The sequence below is a fragment of the Sander lucioperca genome, chromosome 15 (genome assembly GCF_008315115.2).
Source record: "Sander lucioperca isolate FBNREF2018 chromosome 15, SLUC_FBN_1.2, whole genome shotgun sequence".
Lineage (NCBI taxonomy): Eukaryota > Metazoa > Chordata > Actinopteri > Perciformes > Percidae > Sander > Sander lucioperca.
The window spans coordinates 14,514,780-14,540,756 of NC_050187.1; the positions used below are offsets into that span (position 1 = coordinate 14,514,780).

The 25,977-nt window shown below is 38.7% G+C and overlaps 1 protein-coding gene across 2 annotated transcripts in view; it reads right to left on the reverse strand.

Annotated features, from left to right (window-relative positions):
- Positions 1-496: 496 nt before the first annotated feature.
- Positions 497-25,977, reverse strand: part of eif2ak2 (eukaryotic translation initiation factor 2-alpha kinase 2) — a 63,081-nt gene continuing 37,600 nt past the window's right edge. The window contains exons 1-25 of one of the 2 annotated variants that reach the window (XM_031301505.1): positions 21,781-22,017; positions 20,927-21,053; positions 20,657-20,811; positions 20,451-20,574; positions 20,079-20,152; positions 19,847-19,996; positions 19,592-19,724; positions 17,371-17,525; positions 17,165-17,288; positions 16,721-16,794; positions 16,489-16,638; positions 16,234-16,366; positions 15,306-15,460; positions 15,100-15,223; positions 14,728-14,801; positions 14,496-14,645; positions 14,241-14,373; positions 13,995-14,053; positions 13,733-13,852; positions 13,505-13,645; positions 13,207-13,414; positions 11,415-11,543; positions 10,915-11,013; positions 10,257-10,319; positions 8,714-10,103 (exon numbers count right to left, since the gene is read on the reverse strand). In XM_031301505.1, coding sequence (XP_031157365.1) covers positions 9,969-10,103; positions 10,257-10,319; positions 10,915-11,013; positions 11,415-11,543; positions 13,207-13,414; positions 13,505-13,645; positions 13,733-13,852; positions 13,995-14,053; positions 14,241-14,373; positions 14,496-14,645; positions 14,728-14,801; positions 15,100-15,223; positions 15,306-15,460; positions 16,234-16,366; positions 16,489-16,638; positions 16,721-16,794; positions 17,165-17,288; positions 17,371-17,525; positions 19,592-19,724; positions 19,847-19,996; positions 20,079-20,152; positions 20,451-20,574; positions 20,657-20,811; positions 20,927-21,053; positions 21,781-21,875 — 3,084 coding nt within the window. In that variant the 5' untranslated portion in view covers positions 21,876-22,017 and the 3' untranslated portion in view covers positions 8,714-9,968. Of the gene's footprint in view, positions 1,237-1,688; positions 1,752-2,695; positions 2,798-3,426; positions 3,571-3,656; positions 3,877-3,955; positions 4,091-4,205; positions 4,326-4,440; positions 4,518-8,713; positions 10,104-10,256; positions 10,320-10,914; positions 11,014-11,414; positions 11,544-13,206; positions 13,415-13,504; positions 13,646-13,732; positions 13,853-13,994; positions 14,054-14,240; positions 14,374-14,495; positions 14,646-14,727; positions 14,802-15,099; positions 15,224-15,305; positions 15,461-16,233; positions 16,367-16,488; positions 16,639-16,720; positions 16,795-17,164; positions 17,289-17,370; positions 17,526-19,591; positions 19,725-19,846; positions 19,997-20,078; positions 20,153-20,450; positions 20,575-20,656; positions 20,812-20,926; positions 21,054-21,780; positions 22,018-25,977 lie in introns of those variants that run through there. The other variant, XM_035992145.1, reaches the window with a different exon arrangement.

The window sequence follows — 25,977 nt, forward strand, 5'->3', positions numbered from 1 at the left end:
ACATGAAGGTAGTTGATCTGCATATGCTTACATCCACAGGCACTAAGCAATTTTTAGCTCTGCAGTGTGGTGATTGTTGAGTGAACATACTGAGCCGCAGGAGCTGATTTGTGCTGATTACCAGGGCCTACGGGACTGTGTGCGCTACAGCCAGGTGATTGTGTGGGATCCTACATTTGGCACTTGTTACTGTTGTTTTCCACAGAGATGCTAATCATCAAGCATGTGCCAGAGGCATGATTAAATGTCACACAGCTCTCTCGGTTTTTGGCCCTCTCACTGTGAATAAACCTCTGCAGCCACACTCTGAACAGCCTGAGATACACAGAGCCACAGCTCCCCCTACAGGTCACTATACAAAAGACAACAACAATAAGGTCAGTGTGCAAACTGAGCCATTATGCACATTACTTTTGGATGACATTCATCAAAAACACAAAGTCAAACAGCAGTGTCTGGAAATAGAGAATTGTATGGAAAGACTTGCACACGTTCTGATGTAACAGATGTAGATCTGCATGCATGCTTTTATTCCATCAGCCAAAGGTGCCCAGCACACATAGTCTTACAATATCTTACTTTCACTGCATTAAGGCAAGATAAAAACAAATAAAAACCAAACACAGCAAATGGCAGTGTCCATACATAAAGTATTAAACTAGAAATACAGCATATGTTGATGCCTGTAAAAAAGAGGTTCAGACAGCAATGTCTTGCTTACATTTTAAAAACAAGCTCAATTCTGAGATCAAGATAAAAACTGTGGGATATAAAATGTATTTCATTGCCAAACACATTCATGATTTTTTCAGTAACAATGTTTTCAAATAGAAAAACTGACTATTTTACTTTTACTTTTTTGCTCATCCTTCTTGTCTAAAATCACTTCCATCTTAAAATTGCAGAAATTCACAATTCAAAATCCTGGATTTGAAGATGGGTTCCCACTACAAGACTTTCAAAGTCAGCAATTTCATTTACAACTCAGCCTGATGAATATTTAACATACCCTGGAGATCCTTTTCAGATATTAAAACAGATCCATCTTTTTTAACAGGTATGGGTTAGGATATAAAACAGATAGCCATGATTTTTTTCTTCTTCTGATGATCAGACACTCCTGATGCCTCTACGCTCGATTTCTTCAGTGTTGAGTCTTTCCAAGTCTGTCTTAAGCTCACTTGCTTCGGGTCGCTCTTCTGGCTTCCCACCCAGCATTGACCTTATTATGGAATACTGTAACACAGAAAGAACAGCTACTGACATGTTGCATTAAGAAATTCTATCAAACTGCAGTATTACTGCACTCTGCAGCATTTTCAACAAGTGGACATCACTGGACAACCAACAACGATAAGTATTTTAAAAAGGCAGATTGCTTTATTCTGCTGGATATTTGTCTTGTAACTGTCCTTGTTTGGCACCTTTGAGATTTAACAGAGAGACAATGTAATAGAAGTTCTAACAACAGTATGTCCACCTCCCACCTGCCCTGTTGGCTAACATCACCAGTAAACCGGCATCCTGTAGAAAATACTCAGTGGATTTACATGCACCTACTTATGACAGTGGACAGAAACATGTTCTACCTGTGTAACCTAGTTTCTTGTGATAACCTGGTTACTTAAGTGCCTGTAAACATACTGACTGATCCATATTACATTGACAAAATTTACAAAATGATGTACCTCATCGGGAAAACTGTGTCGAAACCCTTGGGGAAATTTCTGTTTTCTGATATCAGGCCAAACCTGGAAGTCATGCAGTGATAGAAAGGATAAATAACATGTAACTGGCTTGGAACATTCTCTGTTGAACTGAAATATTATTAGGATTTCTGATAAAAAATGTCTGGCAGGTTTACAAAAACATGAAATATAGCATTTTTCATGTTAAAGACACACTAAGGGGGTTTTCACACTTACCTCGTTTGGTCCAGACTTTCGGACTTTTCAGGTTGATCCAAACCAAAATTACCCATGGTTCGGACCAAACGGATGAAATTTGGTCCAACCAAAAGAGGTAGTCTCGGTCTGGATCAAACTGAACGATGGTCCGGTTCATTTATGGTGTGAAAGCATTTTTTTGGATGGTTCGGACTTTCGGACCAAATACAGGAAGCTCTGGCAGGCTATCATCGTGGTATAAGATCGGGGAAGCTCCTTTAAGGAATAGCTCAGTGCTTAGTGTGTAAGTGAGATAGAGTGTGACAGTGTCAGCACTCAGAGCAGACAGCTGTCGGCTGTCAGAGCTGAGAATACATCAGCAGTTTACTTGTTAAGTGGTAGTTAATGTACAGTGTAGGTTTCCGTTTGTCTCTGAATAAATGCTGCTGAAAGAAAGTTCCCGTGTCTTGCTTCTCAACATCACAACAAAACAAAAAGAGCTGTGGCAGTAGGGGAGAGCAGCAGTCAGTTGAAAAAACTCCGACACAGAGAGAGAGGATACGAGAGGACGGGGAAGCCCGTCTACCAAACTAATCAATTATAAGTATCTGGAGACGCAGCTCACGTATGTGATGACAGCAGGACGTAGTTTTGTCATGTATAGATCTTTAGTGCGCTTGCATAACTGCAGTGTGAAACCAAAATGTACCGGATCAAATGCAAAAACATGAACCTTGGTCCAGACCTTGGTTTGGACTTTCAGGTGTGAAGTACTAAGTACAATTTTGGATTGTGACTAAACAACTCACCACTGCCCTTTCATGACCAGTGGGAATTTTCCAAAGGACTTCGAAGCATATCAACCCCAGAGCAAACATATCAACTTTTCGGTCATAAGTCCTCTGGCTCTTCTGTTGTAAAACAAGAACACAATATTAAAAGACATACTGTATTTTGCTGATTTCCAACTCTGTGTCATCTTTGTGTGGGAGTGTGTCCAGATGAAGGGTGTGTGGCTTCCCTTTGTGGTGCTGCCCTCTGTGGAGCGGAGCAGCGGAAGTCTGTGGAGACCTCCGCTGCTCTGCTCCACAGTTTTCATCTGCGCACACTGCCCACACTAAGACGACAGAGTTGGATTAAAATCGGCACTACAAGACATGAGGCAGCCTAATGTCTTTTCTTAAATCACAATTAAGGTTATGTTTCATATCAAAATATATGTTAAACATAATCAGTAATGCTCATGAAATCCCTGTATGTAACTTATTCAATAGATAATGAAGCCATTCTGATTTTTAAAAATGCGTTTGTAAAAATAGACAAGTTACATGTAATCTGACCTAAAAATGGGCAAAACTGACGATAAGTAAAAAAGGTGAAGTAGCCATGAAGCATGATACCGCATTCTGAGGTGTCCCATCTTTTAATGCTGTGAGCACCACAAATTAATTTTCACTACTGGTTTGTATGTGTAATGTCTGCCAAACAATATCGAACAATACAAAATAATAAAACCTAATGTCAGTATAAACCATCTCACCTGCTCAGGAGCCATGTAAGATGGAGTTCCTTTGTACACGGTTCTCTCCAACAGGTTCTCAGCATCATCATCGTTCTCAGCAGTGACCAGACCAAAGTCTCCGATCTTCACTTCTCCAGCTTGCCCAAACATGATGTTGGCAGGCTAACCGTGGGCAGAAAATAACAAATATGTAGCTCCATGACTGATGATGACTGACTGTGATGTAGTAGAGATTGACTTTGTCTCACCTTCAGGTCTCTGTGGATGAGCATCTTGGAATGAATGTACTCGACTGCACTGGCCATTTGCAATAACATCTGCAGAATAGTTTCATCTCTTCTCTTGGAGCCTCGCAGAGATTTCTTCACATTCTGAGTATTCCTCTTAGCTATCCACACTCTAAGTGTGTCGGTGTCACACAACTCCATCTGAATATAAAGGTACTTGAATGAATAATCCATGGAAGACCTAGAAAAGTAAGAAAAGACAAATAAAGAAATTATGTACTTCCAGTAAGTAAATACTTTAGTAATAGGATGTGACTTACTCTGAAGAGCTGCCACTGTCATCGGCATTGTCCCCTTGGTATCCTGAATCCTCCAACCAACATGTATGGTAACGAACAATGTTGCAGTGATCGAGGTCTGATAATGCTATCACCTCTCGTAGAGCTTTTTCGACCCTAAGGATAAGAAAATAGTTCACCTCAAACTTTGACTTGTTTTGCATTACATCTGTAATTTATAAATCATACTATGAAACTACGATGAAAAAATATAATTTAGTAATTCACTTACTCTTTAAAGCGGACAATCTTTACAGCATAATCCTTCTTCGTCAGTTTATGTTTTGCCTTGTGAACTTCACCAAAGGCTCCTTTGCCAAGTAGGTCTTCGCAGTCAAATTCTGATTTAAACCTGTAGAAAGACAAAATGTCTTTCTTATTGTATATCAGTTGTTGGAACATGCAAATAAATGTACTAAGAACAAAGAAAGATTGCAATTTAATGTTTTTTTATTTATTTACCATACCTCGAAATTTCTGATCGGGTTGATGTCTTCTCGCTGGGACTGTTTCCTGTGTTCCCTTTTTTAGGAACCACTGTATCCTTAATGAACAAAAGGAAATCATGATACAGAGCTAACAGTGCAGACAAAAAAACACATCAAATCTCCAACAAGCTCACTATACCTCATGGCTGCTTCGAGAGGAATCTTGAAAATCTGTTGGGAATCTAACAAGACAGGCAGCAATATCATCATTTTGTGACATTTTGAGATATAATATTTTGTGAAATATAATTTACTGTAGCTTTACAGTGGGTCTCAAGGTGATTTACTGTCTTTTGGATTCCACAGCAGCAACATTGAGTCCCTTAATATATTAAAGAAATATAGAAAATGGTGCCAGTCACATTTTCAGAGACATATCAAATTGTTTAACATGACATGAAGGTACATAAAAAGTTAATTTATCAGTGTCATACAGATTGGGGTTTAGAAAGTCAATGACCAACCTGATCCTTGGGAGGATTTGATGAATAGGTGAAATCAACAAAGTCACTGGGAGTCTCGCTTTTTGTTTTTGCATCATGGTACTCCCTTGGCGAATACAACACACCCATTAGTACAAGGTTTTGACACGAACTCTACTTTCAGTCAGTGACTTACGGTGCATTTGGGGGAGTGGACGGCCTGACCGGTGCAACATCATCAGATAGAGCTGAGCAGGAGGGCATCTGCAACACAAAGTCTTTCACTATTGCATTTTATCATCTTTTATAGTAATTTTCAATTGAGCTGGAGTTTTCAAGTATAGGCAGGCACTCAACATTGTCCTAACTCGGGCGACCTCTAGCTCACCCAGTATTTTGTCATATAATCAAGAATATCATTATCGCAGATATACACCGAAATATCTTGATATTATTTTAGGGCCATATCAGCCACTCCTAGTTGACAGTCTACTGAGGTCACAAGTATGAAAACCGTATTTGAATACATGAAAAGAATGGTAAATATATATAATACCTTGCTGTCCCGAGCCGACCAGGCCAGCTGAGCTGCATTTTGTTTGGCTCAGAAGGGGAGAAGGAGAAACTAGTGTTTATTACTACTTACCTCTGTAGTTTTACTGCCACATTCATCAGCAGATACAAGATTGACAGCTGGATACTCCTTATCACCAACCACGGAGCTACAGCATCTAACATTGCACAAACATTATTTAATGCATTTTTAAATGGTGACTAAACAACTATGAATGAATATGGATGCAGTGTGGAGACTTACGGAGTAGCATTATTTGGTTCTGGTCTGATTGACTGCCCAGTCCTTATATTCATTCTGCCATAGTTACTGAACAAGGTTTCGAGGTTGGCTCTGACACATTTCTGATGAACTGGTGCAGTAGGATTATTTGCAGCCTCTTCTGTCTGCTGTCTTTTCACCCCTGGTCTCAGATTCTCCTTCTCGTCCAGATGTCTCAGGGCATTTTTAGCTGCATTCTGCTTGGCTTTCTTTGCACTGTCCCCCACACCAGGGGGAAAGCCTTGACCGTTGACCACAGCCCTCTTGCAGAATCTAATGAAGGATTGTAAAATCTATAGTTAAAGCCAAGATGACTTGAGACAGCGTGCAATGGAAAATATCCGTTAACAATTAATTTATAAGCATCACATAAGCGTGTGTCTGAATGTATATCAATCCCCATGATTTTGAATGAAGATATTAAACAATCACATGCTGATGCCATTTTCAGAGGGTCATAGATAGAGAGATAGATAGATTCTAATTCTGATTATAAAATTTAAAATATATAGATAATACAAAGCGCAACTGACAACTCAACTGTCATGTTGTTACTTTATTATGGGATCAATCCTATCTAAGCCTGCCATTTCTTTACTCCATTAAGTGTTCCATTTGTAAAGTTCTTCTTATTGTTTCCCCACTACTGCTTTTTCAAATAGTGTAATTGACAGACCTTTATGATTTATAATGTTTTAGTTGTAGCTTGTTTTTTTCTTTAACTTCATGTTATTGTTTGCATATTATTGTATCTTATAGTAGTATTGACTGTACCCGACCCTGTTTGTTGTCACGGTTAGCCTATTATTTTATCCAAGAGAACCGTGATGAAACCTCTCTGAACATGTTTTTTTTATTTTGGTCTGTAAATGATCATACGCTGGTTTGCTTCTTTTTAATCTAGAATTATAATTTGGTACTAAACTTCTCACGAACTTGGCACGACACCGCTACTGTCCATGAGTGAAATGAGCCTTTTAGTGCTTTTAGTATGACCAATCAAAATGTCTGTTGTGAAAAAAGTCTATTGTAGTGGGCTTTTGGCCCAGCCACACAAGTGGCAGCAACAAGAACATTCTAGAAGCAGTACACTTCCAAACTTGGACATCCGCAAAAAAGAACAAGAAAGAACGAAAGACTTCAAATATAAAGACTTAGTAGTTGGTTTAGCAAGTGCATGTCTGGTTCACTTCAATTCCGATAAAGTAAGCGAACACTAGTGATGGCGCAATGAAGCATTGAAGCTTTCCAGCAAATTGGTTCGCAAAAGGGTTCGGTTTAGGTTTTAACTAACCTGTGGCCAGGTCCCTCAGACTCCAAGTCTTCATATTTCAGGTCCCAGTCTGCTCTCCGTGCACGCTTATATAGTTCAGCTACGCATTTTTTCTTCTTTCCCATCCTGATTTATAATACCGTGAGAGCACAAATCTACGAGTGGATTTAAATTGCGCACACTTTTTTTCTCTGTCCAATGATGACGTGCTTCCTCATCTTGTTTTTCTTTTTTTTGGTTGTTGGCAAACAACAGGGCGGGGCATTACCGCAATCCACTGGGACGGAATGTGGCTCGAGAATCTTACTCGGTAAAAGAAGTTCTCCCAAATTCAGCTAATTCAAATCCGTCAGTGGCGTTAAATGCAAGCTAATGGAGCCAGTCTGCAATATAACTATTGTTGGACTCAACTTGACAGTAACTCATCGGCACATCTTTTGTTGATGCTGAAACTGTAATGAAATCCATTTGTGTTTTCCCGACTTAATTACTGCAATGACCTTTGTTCTGGTCTTCCAAATTGTGCCACTAGAGTCCTTCAACTCAATCAGAACACTGCAGCCAAAATCCTGACACAAAGAAAATACGATCGCACAACACCCGTTCTGGCCTCTCTTCACGTGTTCCCAGTGCAAGCTAAAGCTGCTTTTAAGGTTCTAACATATAAGGCCTTGCATGGACTTGCACCACCTTATTTATCTGAGCTTATTATTACACTATACACCAGCATGCACTCTCCACTCCGGAATCCCTAGGGGGTCTTCATAGTTGCTGCAGGGAGTCACCAAATTATTGTTTGATAGTTTAAAAAAATATAAAATTAAAGTATGTCTGAAAATATACATTAACATGAATCCATTTGTAAAGATAAATCTTTTTTTTTAAAGAATTTATTTGTCAGTTTCTTCACATATACTAGACATGCAGAAGAATCGAAAGTTCGTTTCTCACCATCCCACGGTGAAGAAGAAAAAATGCACAACAATAAGACAAGACATTCCTACCACAAGTAAGTGCCTGTAATGTAATGTACACAACATTGATGATAGGCTTACTGGCCTATAGCTAAGGTAGCCATCCACTGATACAATTGAGCTTAAGGATTAACTGTGCCACATTTTAACATTAAAACATGATGTATAAATACATGAATATGTCAATAATTATTTAGTAGCTTAGTATTGTATGCACCATTAAAAAGGTATGTGTAAAGGCTTCAGGCAGCCCTACACTTTATTGTAGGCCCATTATATATATATATATATATATATATATATATATATATATATATATATATATATATATATATATATATATTATTTTTTTTTATTATAATATTATCGAGCATTCTCCTACCATGCCTCTGATCTTTGGAATGGCCTCCCACTACATGTTAAAGAAGCTCACTCAGTTGACATTTTTAATTAAACTACAGCCAACCACACACCATCCTTTCTGCGTCCTTCACAAACCTTTTTCACTTATTCTCTAATGTTGCTGGTTTGGTATCGTTCAGTCTATTATTACTACTTTAATGCTGTTTAATTCTGTTGTTGCTCTCTGTTATTTCTGTGTTCCTTTAATTGTAAAGTGCACTGAGACCATTTTTAATAGTGATTTTACACTTTAAATATATATAAAAATATAAAATTTGATTGATTGATTGATTTGATTACAACCTATCTGGACTCCAGAGTCTGATGGATGAAGATGCCTCAATTGTACTCCAACTTTATTGAAAGAGCAATGACATGGCAGTGAAAGTTAGACCAAAAAACTATAAATAAAAACGGAAGAAGCCACATGACTTATCTGATGATATACACACATATAAGACACATTAACAAGCAGCTTCATGTAACCTTTTTCTTTAAACACAATCGAACTGTAAATGGTAACAGTTCGCACATACACACTGTAGTGACAAGCCCTAATACTTTAGCCGCTGGCTGATAATTGAAGTGAGATGTTTTAGACGTGTAGTCAGAAACCAATATCCAGTCTTTAAATCATAATGTGTTGATTTTCTCACCAGTGTCCATATTCAATAATGTCCAATAAGTTTCAGCACAAAAATAAAACAAATACAGCCATGATGTTGTCCAAGCACAGAAAAAAAACGTTTGCCTTCCAATCAGCAACACCTGTGGTCACCATCATGAACTTAGCCTGTGGCCAGCCGTGACCTGAACAACACACTAGTGCGCGGGAGCAAATTACACACACAAACTGTCAGAAGGTGTGTATGTAGGCAAGGCCTATGTGTATACAGTTGTATGGGAGCTGTTTGTTGAGATGTTTTACTATGCAGTACATTTGATTTCATCTTCTGTGGAACTGCTGGATGAAGTCCAGAACAAATTTCCTGTGGAGACGGGACAATAAAGTAGGCCTATATCTAATCTTATAACAAATGAACATTTTGCCGTGCAACCATGCATTATTTTTATTTTTTTCAAACGGTACAAAGGTTATTGTGACACCACTTTATATACATTTAACCATTTCCAGCATAGAATAAAATGTCAACTTTGGACACAGAAATTACTGGCACATGATTACTATGATTATTATATCATGAATATTATGATTATTTCGAAGAACAGCTGGACAGATGTGAATTCTTGTAAAAGTTACTTTTTAAAATCATGATAAAATTGGATTTCATGTTTCGTCCCCTGATTATAAAACCCATAATGTTATGCCCTCTTTTTAGGTTGTTCATCATTTGCATGGTTATCGATTTGTCCTCCTGTCTGCATGTTGAAGTGTCTTTGAGCAAAACATAGAACCCCAAATTGCCACCCATTGCCATAGGACTGTGAGTTAAAGTCCTGAGTAAAGCGCAATATAAGTGCAGTACATTAACCATTTTTCTACAAATATATTTAACATATTAATAACACGGTGTATCAAATCATTTGATTTAAACACAGACATCAGAAAATACATATTTCCTTATGCTCTTAAGACTTCATCAGACAGTTGCATTTTCCTGACGCACATTTTTTGTGCTGAATGTCTTAGCCCACTTCTCCAGCTCTGCCTTCAGTTTACTGGCATCAGGTCGGTCTTCTGGCTTCTCACGCAGCATTAACTCAATGATATTGTTCTGCAAAAAACAACACAAAACATTGCAAAGCCCTGCATGTCAGCCTCCCTGCTACTCTGTTGGTGACCATCATGACTAAACTGACACCCTATGGAAAATACTACTTCATGTGACAAGGGAATCAGTAATGATAATAAGAATATTGTAACTTACCTCTTGGGGAAAAGTCTTTGAAAAGTCTTTGGGAAGCTTCTGACATCTGGCGTCATCCAAAACCTGGTATTCATGAGGTAATAAAAGGATGAAAGAATATGTTAGCCTGAAATTAGTCTATATCCTTCGCGTTCCACCGGATGCATGTATTTTCCGTCTCCTTCCGCTTTCTTTGTGTTGGAATTTTAAATTCGATGGATTCATGAGGACTATTGTTGACTGCTCCTCAGATCTCTGCATAGTAAAGTGAGACAGCTAGCGAGACTATCTGTCCGATCTGAGTTTTCTCTCGCACGACTATTTTACAGCGGCTCTGTGTGGAGTTTAGCACCTCCCATGACGATTCTGATTGGTTTAAAGAAATGCCAATAAACCAGAGCACGTTTTCCTCCCATCCCTGAATGCTGTGTGGAGTAGCCAGACTCTCCTTCAGCGCGCTTTGGAGGAGGGTCTGGCAAAGTGAAGACTAGCCTGAAATTAACTAATAATTCAAAATATGCTCTGAGAAAAAGGTTAAGCAAGACCGATTACAAGAGGAACAATAAAGTTCCATCTCATCTCCTATCTTCAGTCATGTAGTTATATTTTTGTGGTAAGTCATTTAATAAATCTTTAATAACAACACAATCCAGTTACATCCTATTTATGCAAGACTCACCACTCGTCTTTCATGGCCAGTAGAGACTTTCCAAAGAAGTTCCAAATATATCAACCCCAGGGCAAATATATCCACTTTTCGGTCATAGTTCTTCTTCCTCTTTTGGGACAGAATAAAAACACAGTATTGACACAAGGTACTTCTGCAGCAAAAAGTTATACTTTCATTAATCATTAAGATTAACTAGTTACTGTATGCTCATGAGGTAATTGAAACTTCAGCTTTCAGCTGATGGTACTGCTTAAATTTGCAATTCAGTTTTTAAATAATGGTATGTTGATATAAAAGTTGCAACGTGTTTGATGTAAACTTTTTGATTTTACAGCTCTCACTGCCAACAGTAAAGACAGGTGAGACACAGCTTCAGGAAATCTAGAAGCATTGTTAATTGTGAAAGGGCATATAAGTAGCCTACCCAATTAAGCTCATTTGAAGAAAATATTTGTTGACACAATAATAAGGACAAATTAAAAAGTACTTGTCAGTAAAGACCATCTCACTTGTTCAGGAGCCATGTAGGATGGGGTTCCTCTGTTCTCTGTTCTGTCCATCAAAGCATCATCTGTGGTGACCAGACCAAAGTCCCCAATCTTCACTTCTCCATCCAGTCCAAACAAGATGTTTGCAGGCTAAACATTGCAGGGCAAAAACAAACTAGAATTATCCTGTTGCAGTTGTGTGCCTCTGCCCACCAGTCGAGTTGCAGTTTACATCCATGTCTGTTTAGACTTTTATAATATATGTAATAAAGACTTTGAAGGAATTTAATAGAAGGGTATTAGGTGTATTTTTTGGCCAAACATGAATGCTTCACACACATCTTTAACCCGGCAGCACAACAATCACTAAAAAATCTATACAATCACCACAGTTTCAAAGTTAGTGTAACCAATTCAGTCTCCGACAGAATGTGAAATATAGTCACAATTTCCTCTTCTGTTCCTGAGTTATGGTGTTAAATATTATATATAATACATATTATGATGTCACAGTGAAGTTGACCTTGTACCTTGTGGATATAAAATGTCATCACTTCATCTTTTTAATCCTATTAGACATTTGTGTGAAATTTTGTCATAATTAGCATATACATTTTTGTATTACGGACAAAAATGTGTTTTGTGAGGTCACACCACCAAATTCTAATCAGTTCATCCTTGAGTCCAAGTGGATGTTTGTGCAAAATTTGAAGAAATTCTCTCCAGTGGTCTTGAGATATCTCAGACGGACAACCCGAAAACATAATGCTTCTGTCCACAGCGGTTGCTGGTGTGGAGGCATAATATACCTAATTAAAATAAATCCAGCTCCTTAAACGATGAACAGTAACACATTAACTAGTGAAGTAAGTGCTTGATATGAATTTTTTTTAATGTCTGTGTTTGAAACCAGCAATACATCTAAACAGTCAGCATGTGGCTTTCATTGGTAAGGGATGTTTTTTTCAATTTGATTAGATACATGGTCAACTAATAGGTATCTAATTTATCTAATTGATCTTAAACAAGATGTGATGAATGTCACATTACCCTCTTTTAATGTTTTTATTTATTCAGTGTTGCATTTTCTGTATTGAGTCCTCCCAGTAAATTGTTAAAAGGTTTATTCATGTGGCATTTGTTCATTTTGTTATTATTCTGTTAAATGCCATCCATGTAGAGTTAATAGTATGTTCTAGAGTTTCAAAACCTGATGGTCTAAATACTGTGGAAGGCTTCCTCCATTCTAACAGAAGTACTATTTTAAGTTGAGAACTAATTATTAGATTATATTATATTATTAGTTTTATGTCACAAACATTTACTGTACGAGGCAGAAACATAATAGTTGAGCAAATTGTTATGCCTTTTACTTTCACTTTCTGCCTGAATGGAAGACCTTGTCGATAAAAACCACATGCTGTAACAGCAGACGATTAACTAAGAGTGAATTTTGGTGACAAGGATAAAAGGACAAAAGTTTAAGCTGTGCTGCACTTCAAACAGCAGGAGAGCAGCAGCAGCACATTTCCACCACCTCTTGGGGCAGCCTAACTGGTGAGCGGCAAAAATCTAGCATTTGGTGCTGCTACTCTCTACCAATGAGCACCAGAACAATGAACTGGCTCTAGGTACTCTGCCCTCAGACAGGCTTCACTACTGGTTGATTTAGGATCTGTCTTAGGGTACTGGCAGAGCTTCGGCAGGGTCAAACCGAGGACATTACAAATGCTCATACACCTGAAGTTACATACAGGTAGCTTATATGTATATCAGCTTTGCCTCAGCCACACACTGCAGAGTCTGCTCTCACCTTAAGGTCCCTGTGGATGTGCTTCTTTGAGTGAATATATTCCACCCCGCTAACTATTTGCTGAGCAATGCTGAGACTTTCTTCTCTTCTCTTGGAGTCTTGGGGAGACTGACTGTTCTTCTCATCAATCCAGTCTTTAAGGGTTTTGGTGTTACATAACTCCATCTGAATATAGAGGTACTTTGCCGATGAATTATCCATGGAAGATCTAGAAAAGATGGAAAATGAAAAAAATTTAAAACTCACCTTTAACTCGAAATAAGAAAGTTCAGACCTAAGGTAAGTGCCTGGGACTCACTGGGAAGAGCTGTAACTGCCAGCTGAGCTGCCAGCTGAACTGTCCCATTGGTATCCTGAATCCTCCGTCCAAACTGTATAGTATCTGACGATATTACGGTGGAGGAGGTCTGATAATGTCTTCACCTCTCGAAGAGCTTTCCTGATCCGAAAGAGAACCAGAAAATGAATTAGTGAACAAAACATAAATACTGCACATGCACAGTGGACCTCTCTACTGCATACTTACTCTTCACAGCAGACAATTTTTACAGCATAATACTTCTTCAGCAGTTTATCTCTTGCTTTGTAAACAAGACCAAAACCTCCACTGCCAAGACACTCCATGGGCTCAAAGTCTGAAGTAAACCTGTCAAGATTAACACTATTGTTTAGGCAAAAAGGTAAAACACATAAGAGAGGTCTTCTTGAATATAGTTATTTGGAGAGATTTAAGAACATATCAGTATAAAACACACATGCTACAATGCAAATTAATGTTTTTTTCATACCTTGACTGGATGGATGTCTCATTCTGATTATTTCCCATATTCTTGTCTTTGGCAGCCTGCTTAGAGAATAAAAGAACAAAATAGAATTAGAATTTTTAAATAAAAATAATTGTTTTAACCTTCATGAAGGTAGGATCTACTGCAGACTGTCGTATTAGACTACATTAGTTTTAGCTAGCTGTACCTAATAAACTGGTAACTGAGAATATATTTATAGATTTAAAAGGGGACGAAAATATGAAATACCTTGCTGTCCCAGTCTGTCTCTTCTTGAAGAGCAGAGCAGGCCAGCTGAGCTGCTTTCTGTTTGGCTTCCTTAACACTCTTACCCTCACCTACAGGGTACTCCTTATTGTTGATCACTACTTTGTAGAAAAACCTGTGCAGGCAGAGAGGAAATATTTAGATTATTGTGTTAAGATATCTTTTTCATATGTATCGAGTTTTCATAGAGTGTCTGTAGTGTCTATTCAGGTTACAGAGGTCCAGGTTCATACTCACTGAGGGATATGAGATAGACCGCACTTGTTTTCTAAGATGTAGTCATGGATGAGGTTTGTTTTGATACAGTAGCGGTCGAGGAGTCCTATGAAATTTGTGTCTGTAAAACCTTCGTCTTTGGTTATCACACTCAAGCTCTTTGTCGTTTCACTGTAATAACAAGTAATTCAGATACTTATTAAAACCTTTCATAATCAAACAGAAACAATGTGTCTCCACTGTTTGTGCTCACCAGATGTCCGACTCATTTTGATCCAATTCTTCCTCTGGTTGACTTGATGGACATCTGTATTTCTCCTCTCCAGGCTTGAAAACAAAACTAGAATTACCGCCTTGTGGTTGTATGCCTCCGCCAACCAGTCAAGTTGCACTTTACATCCATGTCTGTCCAGACTCACAACATGGACACTTCACACACATCTTCAACCCCGGCAGCACAGGGGATCTAACCAATATACAAAATGTCATATATTCTATTAGAGATTTGTGTGAAATGTCACAACCAAAAAACAGTCAATGGCAAGCAAGCCAATTTCTTTCTTACCTCTGCTCTTTTCTAGGACTTACATTAAGCCAGGAGAAACTGGTGTGTATTTCTACTTACCTCTGTAGTTATACTGCCAAATATCTCATGATGTACAAGCTTGGCAGCTTCCTCCTTAGCTTCTTTCCTCGATTTCCCAGTGGCAGCCGGATACTCTTCATCACCAATCACAAAGCAACAGCATCTAATAACATAAAAAACTTTATTTAATGAATTTTTAAATGTTGACAAAATACCTATGCATTTAAATGCAGTAAGAGACTTACGGAATAGCATTATTTGGTTCAAGTCTTGTTGACTCCACAGCTCTTATAGTCAACTTGTTCTTCTGACAATAGTCATTGAGCCAACATATATAGTTGGCTTGAGTGATACTTGTCGGATGAGCTGATGCAGAAGGAGCTTCTGCCGCATTTTCGGTCTGTCAACATAATAACAAATATACATCAAGGAGACCTGTGTGCAGTGAATTGGTCTTCTGTACTTTGGAATACAAATATTCACACAACTCAATAAAGAGGTAGGCTAGAATACTCTTACAGGATGAATTGGTTCCTCCAACAAGTCCCTCAGGGCATTTTTACAGAAATTCTAAACAATCACCACAGTTTCAAGGTGGGCACCCAAGATTAGTGTCACCCATTCAGTATCCGACAGAATGTGAAATACATCAAAATCTATCCTGTTCCTGAGTAATGGCGTTGACGGACAGACAACCCAAAAACATAATGCCTCCAGTCATGGCTATTGCCGGTGTGGAGGCATTAATAAAAGCAAAAAGGTGAATATGGCCCCTGGGATCAGTACATGTAAAGGACAAATAAAAGCATCAGGAAGAATCTGCTTTGAAACTTCTTTCTATCAAGCTACTCTTACTGCTAGCTGCCAGTTTATTAGGTACACCTAGATAAAACCAATACAGTAAGTACAACACTCCTGCAGTAAATCCTACCTTCATAAAGGATAAAGTATAATGTTCAATATTTGTCAAAACAGTTTTAGTTTTAGTTATAAAGTTGAATCAACACCTCTCTAAACAGTTTCAACAAAAACTTAACGTTTTAACCTTCACAAAGGTAGGATCTACTGCAGGACTGTCGTATTAGACTACATTAGTTTTAGCTAGCTGTACCTAATTAACTGGTAACTGAGAGTATATTTGATTATATAAAGGGAGTGTAAAATATGAAATACCTTGCTGTCCCAGTCTGTCTCTTCTTGAAGAGCAGAGCAGGCCAGCTGAGCTGCTTTCTGTTTGGCTTCCTTAACACTCTTACCCTCACCTACAGGGTACTCCTTATTGTTGATCACTACTTTGTAGAAAAACCTGTGCAGGCAGAGAGGAAATATTTAGATTATTGTGTTAAGATATCTTTTTCATATGTATCGAGTTTTCATAGAGTGTCTGTAGTGTCTATTCAGGTTACAGAGGTCCAGGTTCATACTCACTGAGGGATATGAGATAGACCGCACTTGTTTTCTAAGATGTAGTCATGGATGAGGTTTGTTTTGATACAGTAGCGGTCGAGGAGTCCTATGAAATTTGTGTCTGTAAAACCTTCGTCTTTGGTTATCACACTCAAGCTCTTTGTCGTTTCACTGTAATAACAAGTAATTCAGATACTTATTAAAACCTTTCATAATCAAACAGAAACAATGTGTCTCCACTGTTTGTGCTCACCAGATGTCCGACTCATTTTGATCCAATTCTTCCTCTGGTTGACTTGATGGACATCTGTATTTCTCCTCTCCAGGCTTGAAAACAAAACTAGAATTACCGCCTTGTGGTTGTATGCCTCCGCCAACCAGTCAAGTTGCACTTTACATCCATGTCTGTCCAGACTCACATTATATAACATATGTAGTGAAGACTTTGAAGCAAAGTAATAAAAGATATTAAGTTTATTTTTCCGGGGAAACATGGACGCTTCACACACACATCTTCAACCCCGGCAGCACAGGGGATCTAACCAATATACAAAATGTCATATATTCTATTAGAGATTTGTGTGAAATGTCACAACCAAAAAACAGTCAATGGCAAGCAAGTCAATTTCTTTCTTACCTCTGCTCTTTTTTAGGACTTACATTAAGCCAGGAGAAACTGGTGTGTATTTCTACTTACCTCTGTAGTTATACTGCCAAATATCTCATGATGTACAAGCTTGGCTGCTTCCTCCTTAGCTTCTTTCCTCGATTTCCCAGTGGCAGCCGGATACTCTTCATCACCAATCACAAAGCAACAGCATCTAATAACATAAAAACCTTTATTTAATGCATTTTTAAATGTTGACAAAATACCTATTAATTTTAATGCAGTAAGAGACTTACGGAACAGCATTATTTGGTTCAAGTCTTGTTGACTCCACAGCTCTTATAGTCAACTTGTTCTTCTGACAATAGTCATTGAGCCAACATATATAGTTGGCTTGAGTGATACTTGTCGGATGAGCTGATGCAGAAGGAGCTTCTGCCGCATTTTCGGTCTGTCAACATAATAACAAATATACATCAAGGAGACCTGTGTGCAGTGAATTGGTCTTCTGTACTTTGGAATACAAATATTCACACAATTCAATAAAGAGGTAGGCTAGAATACTCTTACAGGATGAATTGGTTCCTCCAACAAGTCCCTCAGGGCATTTTTACAGAAATTCTAAACAATCACCACAGTTTCAAGGTGGGCACCCAAGATTAGTGTCACCCATTCAGTATCCGACAGAATGTGAAATATGATCAAAATCTATCCTGTTCCTGAGTAATGGCGTTGACGGACAGACAACCCAAAAACATAATGCCTCCAGTCATGGCTATTGCCGGTGTGGAGGCATTAATAAAAGCAAAAAGGTGAATATGGCCCCTGGGATCAGTACATGTAAAGGACAAATAAAAGCATCAGGAAGAATCTGCAATGAAACTTCTTTCTATCAAGCTACTCTTACTGCTAGCTGCCAGTTTATTAGATACACCTAGATAAAACCAATACAGTAAGTACAACACTCTAGGGCTGGTCCGAATACCTTTTTTTGAGCTTCGAAGCTTCGGTAGTAATGAGCATCGAATATTCGAAGCTTCGGAGAGAGGACATATTATTATCTCTCTATAAATTGCAGGAACGTCTTTCTGTCTGTCTGGGTTTTATGCAAATATCTCTCGAACCGTTAGTCCGATGGATTTCAAACTTGACATGTGTCTTGCTACGGGCACGAGTAAGTGCAGTGCCAAGTTTGACGTTGTTTGGATTATAAATGCAAAAGATATCGTTAAATATATATCGCTAAAAGAAGCACACATTGGATTTGCCGCTCTAGCCGCTGGCCATTCCCCCTCTCACCCTGAGGACCAGAGACAGAGCGCAGCGGAGCTTTGGCAGCTAAAATGTGGCATACACCTCAGACCCACAAAAATGGGCAAAGTTGCACTACTTTGGACTGTCTTTGACTTTGAATAAACAAACGACAATTCCCGAATTTAAGGACGTATCAGAATCCCACACATGCAAAGCACAACTACACAACAAGTGCAGACAGAGCGTGATGCCACTTATAGGCAGGCTATTTATCTTATAAAGCGAGACGTATCTGTATATATGTGTGTCCGTGTTTGGGGGGAAGGTAACCTGCACATCAGCAGACACCACATGCAGAACGCACAAGACAACACCGTCTCTCTCTCTCTCTCTCTCTCTCTCTCTCTCTCTCTCTCTCTCTCTCTCTCTCTCTCTCTCTCTCTCTCTCTCTCTCTCTCTCTCTCTCTCTCTCTGCACACCCACACGGTCCGGTTCTGGTGGTTGATGAACGCAGATGTGCTGATTAGCGTTCATAACGGGCCAGGGGGGTAGCGCACTGCCATGAGTCCATGACGCTAATGTCTGATTACTGTCTGATATTTTGTGATTACATTTTTAAAAATGTAAAAGAGAGTATTATATTTCGAACATATTCAAGCGCGAATGAGAACCATTCGGAGGGGGATGCCAGGTTGTGCAAAAAAAACAAAAAAAACAAAAAAAAACTGAATATTCGAATGTCAAATTTTCAAATCGAATACCAACCCACCGAACGAATATTCGAATATTCGGGTCCAGCCCTACAACACTCCTGCAGTAAATCCTACCTTCATAAAGGATAAAGTATAATGTTCAATATTTGTCAAAACAGTTTTAGAGAGGTGTCGCTCCGACTTAATGATAATTTTGGGTGATGCCGTTTGCGGAGTTGTTGAATTGTATCGTTATACACAGAGAGGTGTTTCTGTAATGTAGCCTACCCTCATGATATAAATCTGGTGGACAAAATATTCAAAACACCTGTCAGTACAACACAACGCAGTTCAACAGCACCACAAACTACAGCCTTTAAAATGATCATAAAGTTGAATCAACACCTCTCTAAACAGTTTCAACAAAAACTTAACGTTTTAACCTTCACAAAGGTAGGATCTACTGCAGGACTGTCGTATTAGACTATATTAGTTTTAGCTAGCTGTACCTAATTAACTGGTAACTGAGAGTATATTTGATTATATAAAGGGAGTGTAAAATATGAAATACCTTGCTGTCCCAGTCTGTCTCTTCTTGAAGAGCAGAGCAGGCCAGCTGAGCTGCTTTCTGTTTGGCTTCCTTAACACTCTTACCCTCACCTACAGGGTACTCCTTATTGTTGATCACTACTTTGTAGAAAAACCTGTGCAGGCAGAGAGGAAATATTTAGATTATTGTGTTAAGATATCTTTTTCATATGTATCGAGTTTTCATAGAGTGTCTGTAGTGTCTATTCAGGTTACAGAGGTCCAGGTTCATACTCACTGAGGGATATGAGATAGACCGCACTTGTTTTCTAAGATGTAGTCATGGATGAGGTTTGTTTTGATACAGTAGCGGTCGAGGAGTCCTATGAAATTTGTGTCTGTAAAACCTTCGTCTTTGGTTATCACACTCAAGCTCTTTGTCGTTTCACTGTAATAACAAGTAATTCAGATACTTATTAAAACCTTTCATAATCAAACAGAAACAATGTGTCTCCACTGTTTGTGCTCACCAGATGTCCGACTTATTTTGATCCAATTCTTCCTCTGGTTGACTTGATGGACATCTGTATTTCTCCTCTCCAGGCTTGAAAACAAAACTAGAATTACCGCCTTGTGGTTGTATGCCTCCGCCAACCAGTCAAGTTGCACTTTACATCCATGTCTGTCCAGACTCACAACATGGACACTTCACACACATCTTCAACCCCGGCAGCACAGGGGATCTAACCAATATACAAAATGTCATATATTCTATTAGAGATTTGTGTGAAATGTCACAACCAAAAAACAGTCAATGGCAAGCAAGCCAATTTCTTTCTTACCTCTGCTCTTTTCTAGGACTTACATTAAGCCAGGAGAAACTGGTGTGTATTTCTACTTACCTCTGTAGTTATACTGCCAAATATCTCATGATGTACAAGCTTGGCAGCTTCCTCCTTAGCTTCTTTCCTCGATTTCCCAGTGGCAGCCGGATACTCTTCATCACCAATCACAAAGCAACAGCATCTAATAACATAAAAAACTTTATTTAATGCATTTTTAAATGTTGACAAAATACCTATGAATTTAAATGCAGTAAGAGACTTACGGAACAGCATTATTTGGTTCTAGTCTTGTTGACTCCACAGCTCTTATAGTCAACTTGTTCTTCTGACAATAGTCATTGAGCCAACATATATAGTTGGCTTGAGTGATACTTGTCGGATGGGCTGATGCAGAAGGAGCTTCTGCCGCATTTTCGGTCTGTCAACATAATAACAAATATACATCAAGGAGACCTGTGTGCAGTAAATTCTTCTGTACTTTGGAATACAAATATTCACACAATCAATAAAGAGGTAGGCTAGAATACTCTTACAGGATGAATTGGTTCCTCCAACAAGCCCCTCAGGGCATTTTTAGCTGCATTCTGTTTGGCTTCCTTCTTGTTCTTCCCCACTCCATCAGGATACGCCTTACCATCCAGGACTGCTCTTACGGTAAATCTGAGAAGAAAATATAAACGTTGTTAAACAGACAAGATGATGAAATAATGTGGTGTGATGGGGGTTGCAGTAAAGACATTAATCTGCACAATGATTAACATCCCCACAGGTGAAGCTGAGTAGGCCCAATTTATTGTATACTTATAATATACCTAGGCTATAATGCTATAATATACCTAGGCTATAATGCTGTGATATGTGTATTAGGCTACTATCAAATTAATTTAGCGCAAGCAATAGAGCTGTTTTTGAAATGTTTCACCACTGGTGTCAGTGGGCTACAATATACTCAAAGAATATTAAAGTTCAACACTGTTGCATTAGTCTTTTTTGAAGTGGTTACGCCAACTTACGCTTAACATTTTTGCTATTGCTTTTTTCAACAGGGGTTGTCAATATGCAGAAAACAATAAATACTACCTCCACGCAATTTTGATGTATGTTCATCATGTTAACCTAAAGTTACATTTAGTTCATGTGTGATTTCAATGTGGCAACAGCTGACAACGTGTAGGACAAACATACCTCATGCAGGAAGTCACTGATTGGCCAAAAGCACATAGGCCTAGAATAGAATACACCCATTTTCTATTTCTTCTCAATAACAAACACCAAATACTATTCTAGAGCATGTCCTATCAAAGTAGCCTACCAGTTTTCTTAAAGTCCTACATTAATAACTGTCCAGGTCGTAAAATCCACCAGTACAGAGAAGTTATGTTCTCACGTTTTAATGTGATCAGGGCCAACAGATCCGACGTCCTCATATTTCAGCTCCAATTTATATTCCAGTGCATACTCCTTCAGTTTAGCTACGTCCATTATAAATAACTCCACATTCGGAATGTTAACAGAAAATAAAGTGCTAATCTCAGACTAGGCCTACTATATTATTTCTGTTTTCTGCTAAATTCTGCTTCCATAAATTCGCTACGATTGGGCGCAGTTACAATTCCAATTCAGCCTAACCCACAGTAAGTTTCGTTTTCTCGGTCAATGTCATGTAGTCTCGCCATAGACAGTATATAAAAGAGTCCCGCTTTGCCAGACCCTCCTCCAAAGGGGAGGAAAACGTGCTCTGGTTTATTGGCATTTCTTTAAACCAATCACAATCGTCTTGGCCGGTGCTAGGCACCGGAGAAAAAGCCGCGGTGCCGCTGCAAAATAGGCTCGGAAGGAACTTGTTTTGGTGGAAGATGTGTCCTACGTTTAAAAGTTGTTTTAGTCATGCAACAGAAAACTCAGATTGGACAGATAGTCTAGGTAGCTGTCTGGAATTACCTTGCAGAGATCTGAGAAAAGGTTAACCATAGTCCTCATAAAGTTGTAACTGGAATAAGATGTCGGTAAAGAGAAAGTGATTTATAGTAGCCTAGCCTTTGTTGATGTTATGTCAATAACCGTTGTGACGGATCGGCATTTTTAAGTTGTTGCGAGCTGTTTGTAAAGATTCATTCATGGCCCAGACTGGATTGCAATCTATCTAGTCAAAAACGATATAGTAGCATAGACTGTATATAAGAATAGAAGTATAGTAGTCACTGCCCAGACTGGATCAATCCCCACCTTGGTCTTGGTAATGGTAGGCTAATACCAATTCATTTATGTAAATAAACATAAACATTAGCCTAAATCAACCACACATAACACTACACTACAACCCATACAAAATGCACACCCAAAACATTAACAGATCATTAAAACACACTTCAACTTGGACAGGAACAGATCAAAACACCGTGTCCCATGAGCCTTTGCACTACTCTGCAATATGTCTGTAAGGGCAATGATGCACAAATTGATAGTAACGTCTGGTGATAGTTCATGCTAGAATGATGTCTTACCCTATTTGCACCCTTTTTGTTTAATTTTCAAACAAATCTTTTTGATTTTACACAGCAATTGGCAACCAGCTGTTTAGGTGTTTATCTGCCTCCTGTATCAGTGTGGTGTGAACCTGGTTAAATCCTCCCCATTAAATATAATTAAAGAAACTCAGCTGTATAAAACACTCGCCATGTTCATTATTGTCTTCCTATTGAAATTATGATTTCAGCCTTCCTAAATTTCTATTTCATAAGTTACCTTCGTTCTTCATATCTACTGACACTGCATTATAAAATGTACAGTCTCAGATTCAGACAGTTGGGTGCTTAATCTTACTTTGTATTATTTTCAGCCCTCGAGTTCCAGAAAGGACATAAGGCATTGACTGCAAGTTACTTCAGGGATGGCTGATAGACTTGGCTGGTACCTACAGTTGTGTTCAGAATAATAGCAGTGTGTTTAAAAAAAGTGAATAATGCTCAAAATCCTTAGAATAGCTTTTAATTCCATAATACCAATGCATTGGGAACACTGCACATTCAATTCCAAATCAAAACATGACCAAAATTGATCAAGTTTGTATTATACCTTTACAGAAAGTGAAGAAAAAGGAATATTAGGCTGTTCAAAAAAATAGCAGTATTTGCATTTTTCTTTACAAACTCAAACATTTACTGTATAAACTGAAAAATGTCTCAAGGGTTTGCTTTACTTTGAATCACTGCACTAATATTTAGTTGAGTAACCATTATTTCTGAGAACTGCTTCACATCTGTGTTGCATGGAGCCAACCAACTTCTGGCACCTGTGAACAGGTATTCCAGCCCAGGACGATTGAACTACATTCCACAATTCCTCTGCATTACTGGGTTTTGCCTCAGAAACAGCATTTTTGATGTCACCTGTCGGATTTTATGTTCTAAAATGTGACCGATTGACTGGTCTCCAATTCTTTGGTCACTACACTCTGATTTGGTGTTCGTTTACTGGTAGATCAGAGAAATAAAAACTCAGGATTCGTCCAGTTAAAGTTAATAACAAATTTTAGGGAGTGATATTGCAGAATACAAGTACGTGTACACAGATCTGATATTACAAAGGCAGAGTCTATCTCTCCTAACGGACCAGGATAAGATACTGTCTATTTATCCATTTCTGTCCCATCCCTGGTGGTGCTCTCATCAGTTTGGATCCAGTCCAGATCTTCTGGCTCCAGACGGCTCCTAACGAATTTGTAACACACTGTATAAAAACATGACCTTGACTTCTCATTCTCAGCTCAGAAGAGACAAGTCGCTATTGTTGGATTTTGAACACCTGTGTTTTAATCTCCTGCAAACTTTTAAGGAGTTTCATGAGAGCCAAGTCACTTCCATACAGTGTCACAAATCCCGCGCTTAAAAGACATGCACCACTGTTGCCTCGTTCCCCCCCCCCGATCAGAGAAGAAGTTTTCTTCCAGGCCTATCCCACACTCCCTTTCTAATGTCTAATTACAGATGGCCTCTCATAACCCAGGGAAAAGGGGCAACAATGGAGCGACATGAACTCTAAAAACCTCTTCTTAACACTTTCACAAAATATATTCTAACACACCCCACAAGTTTTCTATGGGATTGAGGTCTGGGGATTGGGCTGGCCACTCCATAACATCAATCTTGTTCATCTGGAACCAAGACTTTGCTCGCTTACTGGTGTGTTTTGGATTATTGTCTTGTTGAAAGACCCATTTCAAAGGCTTTTCCTCTTCAGCATAAGGCAACATGACCTCTTCAAGTATTTTGATGTATTGAAACTGATCCATGATCCCTGGTATGCCATAAATAGGCCCAACACCACAGTATGAGAAACATCCCCATAACATGATTTTTGCACCACCATGCTTTACTGTCTTCACAGTGTACTGTGGCTTGAATTCAGTGCATGGGGGTCATCGGACAAACTGTCTGCGGCCCCTAGACCCAAAAACCTATTCAGTAGGCCTACATGTCTTTTTTTCAGCAATGGGACTTTGCGGGGCCTTCTAGCTGATAGCTTGGCTTCACATAGCCTTCTTCTGATCGTAACAGTACTCACAGGTAACTTTAAGTCTTCTTTGATTTTCCTGGAGCTGATCATTGGTTGAGCCTTTGCCATTTTGGCTATTCTTCGATCCATTCGAATGGTAGTTGACCGTTTTTTCCCACGTCGTTCAGGCTTTGGATGCCATTTCAAGGCATTTGAAATCATTTTGGCTGAGCAGCCTATAATTTTCTGCACTTCTTTATATGTTTTCTCCTCTCCAATCAACTTTTTAATCAAAGTCCGCTGTTCCTCAGAGCAATGTCTGGAACGACCCATTTTGCTGAGTAAGCCTATTTCAGTGTGAAATGCACTATAACCAGCATGCACAACATTTGCTTCCTTCCTTCCTTAAATATGGGCCATAATTGACACCTGTTTCTTCACATAATCAATCACATCACTAATTGAACACAACACTGCTATTATTTTGAACATGCCCCTTTCAATTACAGATTCAATTTCACAGAATGAGCAGCATGCATGTCATGACTGTTGGGTCTGTTAGTTTTCTATGACTCTACAACACTTACTAGTAAATTATTTGCCATGTAGAAATATCACTTCTACCAAAAAAATTGATTTATGAGGTTAGTGATGTTGGACTGTTATTATTTTGAACACAACTGTTTGTAGCCTATCATTACTACCGCTAGAATATGCCTACTATAGAGATAGGCTATATTATTGGCAAGGAATAACGAGTTGTGATTAGCTTGCTAAGTTAACCATTTCATTTTTACTTTAGTTAACTATAGTTTTCCATAGCAAACCAAAATATCCCCTTTCCTTTACCTCAAGAAAACGTAGCTAAAGGTAAGCAGGTAATTAAAAACAACTTACTATTTCACTCTGTATCACTACGTGTAATCAATCTTCCTTTCACCATTAACGTGTGTATGTGTGGGGGGGAGGGTGCATAGCGAGTTCAGACCAAAGAATAGCGACGAGACGAGATGAATCCTCCAGTTACTCGCAACGCTCTGAAAGCTGTCAGTTCACACCAATGCAACGAGAGAGTGCGGTGCATCATCTT